Source organism: Trachurus japonicus, chromosome 3 (genome assembly GCF_045865225.1).
Source record: "Trachurus japonicus isolate A0001 chromosome 3, Traja_1.0".
NCBI classification, from domain to species: domain Eukaryota; kingdom Metazoa; phylum Chordata; class Actinopteri; order Carangiformes; family Carangidae; genus Trachurus; species Trachurus japonicus.
Window position 1 is genome coordinate 14,675,521 of NC_140909.1, and position 10,417 is coordinate 14,685,937.

Consider the following 10,417-nt stretch of genomic DNA (forward strand, 5'->3'; position numbering starts at 1 on the left):
AAACAGACTTTTATAGAGGCGGGAACATAGCTGCAGCAGGTAAACATGTTTATATCAGACATAATGGGATATATCAGTGATTGTGAAAGTGGTATAGGCCTTTTAATTGCTCAAGTATTGAGTACTGTGGAGGAGACAGTAGGAGCATCAGCTGGAGAAGAGCTACGAGTGCAGTGGTGTATGTAAGTGGGTATTGCTTCATAAATATGTCACTTCCAGTATGTGTGTGTATGTGTGTGTGTGTGTATGTGTGTGTGTGTGTGTGGAGGCGAGGTTGGGCAGGCTAGTGTGTCATTTCCTGCAGGAAAATGATAGCAACTGATCTCACCACTTCCTTCACAGCATCGTACTGATGTGTCAGCTGAAATAAATAGTCCTCTCTCTCTCTCTCTCTCTCTGTCTGTCTTCTTCTCTTCTTGTCTGACAGACAAGGAATAGGCATGAAAAAGTCACATGTTGGCAGAAGAAGAGGACACACCATCACAGCAACTAAACAGTGAAAGGGAGGAATGCACTATTCAGTTCACAATAGGACAAGAACTCAACAAATATTTGTCAGAGTGCTGACGGTAACATGTACACACGCACGCACACACACATGGGCACACACACCTACAAAAAAACCAAAAAAAAAACCACACACACACGTATAAGGACACACACACACAGTGTGAATGGGTCAAACTGTTAAAAAAAACACCTAAACATCACAGACCACAGTTTGTTAGCTGACATACTGTGGTTGTACTACTTTTTCAAGTTCCACACGACACAGAAAGTACTGACATGATGAACGATGGAGAAATAGCCCAATATTTAATGATAATTTATAAGTGATGAGAATCCAGCCTTTAATCAATGTTTCTATTCAAACGTGTTAGGGTGTGGTGTGTAGGGAAAGATTATCACTATAACCTCTGATAAACGTTAAGAGGTGCAGTCAGATGCTGTGATGCAAGAATAAACTCACAGTCACAAAAACCTCAGACTTTATCAGCTAAGTTGCTCTCATCACTACTAACGGATACCAGTGAAATGCACATCGAACCACAAAACTCACGCTATCATGGCTGTTGATGTATCGACATAAAAGGCCAATGAAACAGCAGAACTTTTTTTCACATTTAATCTGTTTTTTTTTTCAACCTCCTTTGAGAAAATAGAGAGAAATTCGTTTTAAAATGTGTAAATAAAAATGTCAAGGTCAAACTTGAAAACAAAAAACTGGTTCATTCAATTTAGAAATGTTACAATAATTTCAATCAATAATTTTTTTGGGAAAGAAAATACCCAATAGGCTATACTGTGATATTTTCTATGCACTTTTTGCATTTAACACAAGCAAACCTTGTGATACACCTTATCACTGCAGCTCACAGTTTATGCAAGACTGTGATAGACTACATAAATAAATGCAGCATAACATTATTGATGACTGAGAAGAACTTGACCAACAGGCCCAGCCTTGCACGTGTTTTCTAGTGCTCACTGATTACTATTCAGTGACTATTTGCAACTCCTCTATACACCGTAAATGCTTCTTCTTACTCTATCCTGATATCAGTCCCACCCTTGAACGCTTCCCTAAAACTACAGGCACATATTACATCACATTTGCAAAATTTGTCAAAACACCACACCTCTTTAAAGTCCTACTTTTGCCAGCTCATATCAGCCCAGGGGCAACTTACTTCTGAGCAATGATCAATGCAGTTAATCTTATAAATATGCTTTAACTGCCTGAGGCGCCGTACCAGGTGTCCACACTTGAAATGTCTGGACTTGTGTTTACTGGCAGAGTCTGACATCACAGGCAGAAGTACAAACACTAACAATGGAGGAGCTATTTAGATCTTTACAGTATGTGAATATTTAAATATTTAAAAGTCAAAATTTAGAGTTTTATATTAATCTATATCATTGATTGGAGTTCATCATTTCAGGACAAAAAAAAAACGATTTAGGAAGTTTATCAAAGTTGGCCAAATATTCCATGTATAAAGCATATTTTCAAAATGACACATAGGCTAACTAAGCTGTGGCTGCCAAATAAATGCAAGCAAGTGCAATGTATTGGAGAATATTCAAGGTACCTACAATATAAATGTTTTATTACATTAAAGGGCCAACAAACACAGTCATATGAGCTATAGCCTATAATTTACAGGAATATGAAAAAACACAAATGAAACATACAATGAAAAATAGGCACAGACACACAAAAGCATGCAGTCCAGTGGCTTATGATGAGAGAAACAACTGAGTGAGGTCACTGAGCTATAATTTGTTATACAGCAGGTATCTCAGGAGAGGGGGCTGCAGTGACGCCCACACCGGGTTCATCCACAGCCTCAGTGAATTACCTGCTTTTTTTCAGCGGGGAATCAGCTTTATGCACGAGCTGAATAAAGTGAATAGGTCTGAAGTGAATTTAGCTGCAAGCAGACAAACTCTGAAAAACACTGTCGTTTTCTTTTCGCGGCCAATTAAAACAAATTTCCTCTTCCTTCATTATATAAAAAAAACATACAGATTGAATCTTAAACCGCTATCTTCTGGTATTTCCTCGGCCCAAATGCGCTGTTACGCAAACTCGGGAGTTGATATCGGATATTTAGAGTCAGCTAACGCAAAAGTTTCCACTGAGGATGTTCAGCACTTTCTACACCAGAAGACTTCAGGAAACCGTGACGCACTCTGAGGGCTGAGCTCTTCTAGGGGGAGTTTGACTCTCAGATACTTCACAGTCAGTATCTTCTTCCCCGCGTAAAGACGTGCACGCTTTGTGAAAGGAGATCCTTCATATTCACGGTATTATCTATATATATTTTTATTATCAGAGACGCATTTTGAGGATGAAGCTGCTTCTGCTCCTCGCCATCTCCTGCCTCGCCTTACATAACGGAAAGGGTAAGTCCGGACTGTTCATGGTAGTGTGTGTTTTTGAGGTACAGGTAGTAGTAGATTACTTTTTACTCAGGTTATTATTTCATACAGAATAGCTGACACAAAAGTCAAACTGTGCTCCTATAGACTCCACCCATCTGAATGACCAGTAGTAACCAGGGGTTGTTATTGTATGCCTATTTGACTCTTGTGTCATCATATAGTTATTCCCGACAGCTTCTGACTCATACAACTCCAACCTCAGAACTGTGTGTCCTAGTAGTTTAGTTGGGCTGATGGCAGCTCAACATCCTCACACCTGTAGCTATACTCCTGGAACAGATTGTCAAAAACCCAAACCTTCAAAACATCTAAAATCACACAGCAGGTCATTGTTCTTTCTTCTGAGGTTGACTGAAGGTTCAGCTTCTCAAGGGGGGGAAATATCTGGAAAAAGTCCTGCCTTCTTTCAGATTGAACCAGAAAGAGCAAAGGCGTTTCAGTTCCGAATTAAGTTTCGATGTGCCTTGTTGAAAGCTTTGTACATGTAAAGGGGTTTTTTGGACTCTCAACCATGACATAGGGAGGTTAATGTCCTTTTGTTGATGTAGTGGGAGGAGATGACGAAGGGAAACTTTGGTACAGGTTAAAAGAATAACAACAATATTTTTGAAGTTTTAGAAAACACCCTTTTTTCAGTTTCTTTTGCAACAGGCTACCATCAGGGGATAATAAAGATAGGATCACCAAAAACTGAAAAATCATAATTTTCAATCAATAAGAATTTGGTCGACTTGCACTTTTTATGCGCTAATGGAAGTGGATGCCTTTAAAGTTACTGTAATGCAAACAGTTCAAACAAGTTGCCCTGAATTAGATTTTTCATCACTTACATCACTTACAAAATTGTCTGTCTGGGGTCTGTCTCTAGTACGCACTCATTTTTAAGACAATAATGCACAGCAGGAAGTTGTTGCTACTGTGGCGTATTGTATATTGCAATCAGAATGATGAGAAAAACACAAGCAGCAAAGGAAGGCAAAGCGGTTGGTCAGGGTTCATTCTACAGTGAGACAATGAGCCAAAACCAGTAGAAGAAAACAACCAGATGGCCGCTTCACATGATGGAAGAGCAGCACAGACTCTACACTTGAAGCTGGTTTTGTGATGAAGGAGACAGAAGGCGAAAGCAACAGTACACAGTGTAGACAAAACAGGAAATAGAACTTGATAAAGGATTTGTACAAATGTGTGATGTGCGACTAATGCAACTAGCGAAAGTTATTTTCGTTGGCATTAAAGTGCTCCATTAGCCTCCTTAATAAGTGCAATATTCCTATTGTTAATTTTTACTTGTTGTTTTTGACTGTCATGATATTTATTGATTTAGTTTCCTTTTGCAGTTTAGTTTCTTTACACAGCACCAGATACCCTCCATAATCAATTTCCTTTGCAGTCTCTTGAAAAAGTTTTGATATTGTAACACATTACTGAGGAGAATGAGAAGCTCTGACCGCCTGTTACATTAACCTGTTGCAGAATAATGTTGTAATCTCCTGTAACTCTCCAAACATGGAACTAGTAAACCTTAATTATGGCTCTGAACTGATCCAGATGAGCAACCAGATGTTGCTCAAGAAAACTGACTGAAGTGAATTGTTGCGTAAAAAAAAACAACACGACAAAAAAAAGTGAACATCAATGACCCTGTTTCTCTCCCCCCAGGCGCACCGAGGACTGCTTCGTACAAGTTTGTGAGATGTAACCCTGTGGGTGACCAGGCCAACTGTGTGACTCACCAAGGTCCAGAGATGGAGTGGAATCCAGACTTACCAGCCAAACTGCCTGCATCAGCTGCACAGTATCTGTATGTACCCATGTGTTGTGGATATTTCTAAGAGAGTGCACATTAAGCTTGGGAAGTAATGGTTTATTTTCTCTGTGAGTTGCTCAGAGTAAGAAAGATGAGTGTGTCTTACAGTGGCAGCATGTTCACTTCAATGTTGAATTGAGCCCAGAAAGGCAAAACAAAGCAAATCAACCAACTCTGTGATAGTGTAGTATACTAACTGTCAGATAAATGCAGACTTTAAATATAGAAATGCCGATTCTGCTTTGGATCTCTCACTTTTGGTCAACACAACTCCAGCAGCACGGCCTCTATCTGGGTGTACCTCTGTGTTTGAGAGAGAATGTGTAAGTGTGAGGTAGATGGCCAAGAAAAGCCAAAATAGGAGTCAGCGTGGAGGGAGACAGAGGGGACAACAGAGAGAGGAAGCGAGAGAAAGAGAAGGAAAGAGAAAAAGAAAGAGAGCAGGGTAGTTAGAGCTGGAATAGACCAGAGGAGCTCTTTGTCTATTTCACATTGTCCCAGAACACAGAGTTAGAGGTTTCTAAAAGTTAAAGCAGTAAACGTTGATCTGTGGCCAGTTTTGCTTCACTCCCTAGTAGTTAGGAATGACACTGAGAAATGTTGATAGTTTCTCAGCAAAAAAGGGATGATATCATCCAGATTATGTCAGTTCATTCTGATTTTATTATCATTAAATTATTTAAACTCGATTTTTATATGGATGTCATGAAAAGATGTATAATGAGAAAGATGATGAAATTAGAGTGGTAATGTGCTGAAATCTGAACTATACTTTCAACATTTTTGAAATTAAATAAGCTGTAAAGAGAAATGATAATGAAAACTTACTTTTGGCCATGAATATCAATATATGAACTCACATATATTTCCTCTTAATGCTGGTCTGTGGGAAAGGGACTGGTCAGTTTAGAGTGCTTTGTGGAGGCATACTGACGCGCTGTGTACTGTAAACTAAAGTAAAGAGGGAGTGTATTTGTTTCGAGGCATCTTGCAGAGACAGCCAGAGATACCATGATGTGATGGTATGTGAACGATGTGGGTGCAAATTCACTCGCTGCATGACTCACTTTTATGTCTCTTGCAGGGTTCATTCTTACTCTGCTTCACGACGTGCAGATAAAGCACCTATGCAGTTTTACTTTTGAAATTAATGCTAGCTCAGTAGTTCATGCAAAGATGGCATCTAAGTTTTAACATGACCAGACTTATACGGTGCTTTACATTGTTTCTGCTGGTGACTTAGCTCTAACATGCAAAAGTTGCCTCCTTTGTGTTTTAAAAGAAGAAAAAAGATTGTGAATGAAGACAGTTCTTAATTAATTTTAATAAATAGTTGCAGAGATCTTAACTTTAATCCCAATAGGAGTATCCTTAGGCAAATGCTTGAGGGAGTGAGTCACATTCACTTCATATTTTAAAAATTAAGTCTATTTTTCATGGTAAGTTTTCATAGAAACTGAAGGAAATAGATTGCATTCAGCACAACTCGTATCTTTCAGGACCATGGAGCTGTCAACACAAGCTTCATGCTACAGTAGTTTGACATCATAAATAAATCTCCATTACTATTTTGTTCAGAGACACATATTTTCATCTTTCTGCCTTAAATAGTAAAGCATTCTTAGACACTTCTAACCATTTCAGTTCATTTGTTTGTGTGTCAAAGCAGCAGCCTGCGATTTCCTGTTGTTAAAGCTGACCATATTTCTGTTCTTTTGATATCTAGTAGGAAGGAGCTCAGAAGTTACTCTGTGTCTTAAGGGAACATACACATCTCACAGCCACCATAGACAAAATGTTTTATTTCCCAACTTCGTCAGTTTCAATTACTGCATAAAAACAAAACTCATCTATGTCTTCTTTAAGAAGACGTACAAGTTGTGAAGGTATAGGAGACATATTGTCATGCTGAATCAAAGAGGAATTCAGATCATCCTGTTTATTTAGACTCTTGGTCCAGATCGTTCCATTTAGATGAACTTCAAAACAGTGAACTTCTGGAAGTAATGAGCTGGTTAGGAAGCGTGTGTGTTCATGGGTTTGTGTGTGTGCGTGTGGCATATGGTTTGTGTAAAAGATGTTTTAATGCATGTGACTGCCGAGACGGTATCACAGTCTAGGTCTTAGCCCTCAGTTTCCTCTTTTAGAGTTCCTCTTAACTGATTTTGATCATATCAGTTAATGATGTTTTATTTTCAAAGAGGGAAAGTTTTCAGAAATGAATTCCTCAAATCATATTCAGTTCTTTCTCAATCAGATCCGAGGAAATCACACAGTGTCTTGGGTGTGTTGAAATACGTACATATCTCCCCTGAGCCTCCCCGTATTTGATTTGACCAAAAAGATGAAGTCCATCTGAAAACGTACTGAGATGTTTGTGAGACTTGAACAGATAATGCTGTAAATGAACAAGGATTGTTGAGCCTGAAAGCCACAAAATGCCGACACGAGCAGGTGACAAGTCTGGATGGTTAGAGACAGAGTAAAAGAAAGTGGATATTTGTTTTATAGAAGGTCTGTGTTGTTAGTATGCGACTCTTTTTCGGCCTCCTTTATCACTTTGAGCTAGTTTGGAAACACCAGGGCCTCAGTACAAGCCCTATTTTTTGTAGCGCGCCTTGTACAGGAAGTCAGAGGGAAGTGTTGAGAGGAAGTGGGCTGTGACGCCTGGTGGGCCGCTGCTTCTGGTCTATTGTTTTATGTCTGCAAATGCAGCACACGAGTTTGAGAAGTACCAGATTACATGTAAGGACACTGTATCTGAGTAGTTAAAATGGGATTTCTTCCTTTACAATTATTTCAACAACCTTCAAAAGAAAGTCTGTCTAAATATTGTCAACGACTCAGGTTAAGTTTAAGCTGTTTCTGAAAGTGCTGAATACCTTAAAAACTAAGACATTCACTTGGCTTCTTTGACTTTTGTTTCTTTATTTTAAAACTAGTTGCAGGTCATGAGGCTTTATCAGAGGAGCCTCAGAGATTGATAAGTTAACATGTTATCCTAAAAACTATTAATGGGTGACTATTGCTTGTTGAAGTTAAACTGAGCTATATTGAAATAAAACTATGAACCAATAAACATGTTAAATGAATGTGAATCGTCAGACAGATGTAGAAAGAGAAGTGTGAAAACAATCACACCTGTTGTCCTCCCACATACGTTTTCGCACAGTCTTTATCTTTAACCTAGTGACACCATCTTTCTAGACATCGTCCTAGTCATGTATTTTCTTTTTTATATCACCGCTACCTGCCTCTGCTAACTGTTTCAAAGTCAAAAAGAAAAGAGAAAAAAAGCCCTGTTTCGCAGCGATAGCTTCAACATGAATAGAAGCATTAGCCTGGAAAAACATGAACATAACAACACCCATAAAGTCCACCTTCACCCACTAATGTGTTATCGTGGCTAATTGTTTCTGAAAGTGTGCGGAGTGATGTGACTTAATGGTGAAAGTTTCTCTGTGCCACCTTAAACAAGGTTAACACACAGAGGAACTAAAAGCTTACACAAGTGCAATGTGGAAACTTTGTACTGCTAAGAATGGACTGTACGCTTGTGAAGCAGGAGGCATCTTGCAGCTTGTTCTTGGTTTTAAATGATGAAGTAGTAGTTGTAGCAGTAGTAGTATAGTATGGTATGTTGTTACTTTTTGAGGAAAAACTTAATTCAGATGAATTTTTATTTCAAGTAATTTTGGTGAGATCTTCAGAGCTGAAATCCCAGTTTAAATACAGCAAATAGCTAAGTTTGAGAAGGTGCATTAATTTGTTGTTGTATATCATGCAAATGAAAATGTCACATGAGTTAACACAAACAGTTAATCTGCCAAACCCCACAACATTTCTCAATGCCTGACTCTTTTCCTGTTTCCAGAGAGGCAGAGCCTGTGGAGGATGACAGTCCACCGATGGAGGAGGAAGAGATGGAGGAGGATATGGAGGAGGAGAACGGTGAAGAGACGATGTCCCCAGAGCTTTTCCCAGCCGAAGAAGGTTCTGGTGCTTATGAGGGATCTGGATTTGGATTCATGGAGGACCAGGCCACTGCAGCTGCAAGTGAGACAGGCTCTGGAGAGACAGACATGGACCTAAAGACTGGTAATTTTAGTTTCTAACTCCCAACTTAATGTAACCCACCCCCCTTTTTTATTCCCTATGTGAACTGACCTGTCCTTATTTTTAGGTGAAGATCTGAGAGGTCTGAGGCGGTTGTTCCCCAGCAGGTCTGCAAAACCAGCAGAGCAGGACCTGAGAGACGACCACCTTCTGCAGCTGTAGACCCAACACCCTCTCACTGAAAGAGACACACACACACACACACACACACACACACACACACACACACACACACACACACACACACACACACACACACACACACACACACACGGCTAAAATCTATTTTATTTCCACCTTGCCCACTCAATAGTAAAGCCAACATTGCATCACCACCTGGTGGTGGAAAAATGTGCTTACTCAGAGACCGATAAAGGTCATATTGTATTGTTAGATGGGAATAAAAAATAAAAAATCCTCAACAACTGTAAACAATGTAAAAGTATCTGTCAAACAGTCCACACATATAACACAAACGCATACACTGTAATTCAGTTCATATACATAGTGACTTTTTTTTGTTTCCCTGAGATGCTGTTTAATATAAAATTTGAAATTTGCTTTCAAACATTTGTAAATACAAGTGCAATAAAATGATGCTGTTGTCCATGCATTACTCATTGTGGGGATTGTGGACATTGTGTTGTGTTTTGGGCCATGTGCTCCTTAAGGGCACACACACAAACAAACAAAGACTTATTTATATTATTTGATCCCATTTGTCTCAAATGTTATGACACTTTACACTTACCCAGGAGGGTCGTGCAGCCAATCTTGGGAACTTCTGGTCTGCAAGGTTGAACAAGAGACTCTTGCTCGCCCAAACCCCTCAGGAATAGATTAATGCAATCTTAACCACTGTGAGCTGGAACATATACAACATGTATTATGCACATGCATACATTTCAACATGCTCTGTGTTGTCTAATTTGCATTTGATATACTTATATTAATAAAGGATTTATAACAACAGTATTCAGGAGTGTTTTCCGTTTACTGTATCCTGACTACTCTGTTTTCTGTTCTGCTACTGAATATCATGTCTTTTCTGTAAACCATACTTGAGTGCTAACAAGTACAACACATAGGCCTATTGTATGTTTTTGATTGATAATATATAATTTTCTAGAAAAATAGAATAGAATAGAATAGAATAGGCTACTTTATTAATAGCTTGCGGGAAATTCTTTCGTCACAGCGCTCCAGTGTACAAAGGTGAAGAATATTATAGCAGAATAATACAATACAACAATGTAAGATAAATTACAAATTAAATATTACAAAATGTACAAAGTTAAATATTACCAAATTACAAAAATTAAAAACTACAAGAATAAACCCAAAAATTTGCCCCTCCCCCTCTCCCCATCTTAACAGTGGGCTATATACAAAAGAAAATATAAGCATACAATAAATAAATCTCTGTTGAGGTGATAAAATAAGCTGCTTCATTGTACAGGCCATAGTGAGCTGGTTTATTGCACCGAAGAATTGTATAGTTTAATGTTTAAACCAGAACTCTTGGGCTAAATAAATAAATAA

At 38.7% G+C, this 10,417-nt stretch overlaps 1 protein-coding gene across 1 annotated transcript; it reads left to right on the plus strand.

Annotated features, from left to right (window-relative positions):
* The first annotated feature begins 2,749 nt into the window (after positions 1–2,749).
* Positions 2,750–9,848, plus strand: srgn (serglycin). Its single transcript, XM_085763396.1, has 4 exons — positions 2,750–2,910; positions 4,612–4,753; positions 8,634–8,857; positions 8,943–9,848. Exons 1-4 carry the CDS (start codon positions 2,856–2,858, stop codon positions 9,035–9,037), a joined length of 516 nt encoding a protein of 171 aa, XP_085619522.1. The 5' UTR covers positions 2,750–2,855; the 3' UTR covers positions 9,038–9,848.
* Positions 9,849–10,417: the final 569 nt, after the last annotated feature.

Bases quoted from the DNA above. Each gene is read 5' to 3' on its own strand.
- srgn (XM_085763396.1), top strand. From the start codon at position 2,856: ATGAAGCTGCTTCTGCTCCTCGCCATCTCCTGCCTCGCCTTACATAAC. The intron at 2,911-4,611 runs GTAAGTCCGGAC...CTCTCCCCCCAG, and splicing joins CGCCTTACATAACGGAAAGG to GCGCACCGAGGACTGCTTCG. The intron at 4,754-8,633 runs GTATGTACCCAT...TCCTGTTTCCAG, and splicing joins GCATCAGCTGCACAGTATCT to AGAGGCAGAGCCTGTGGAGG.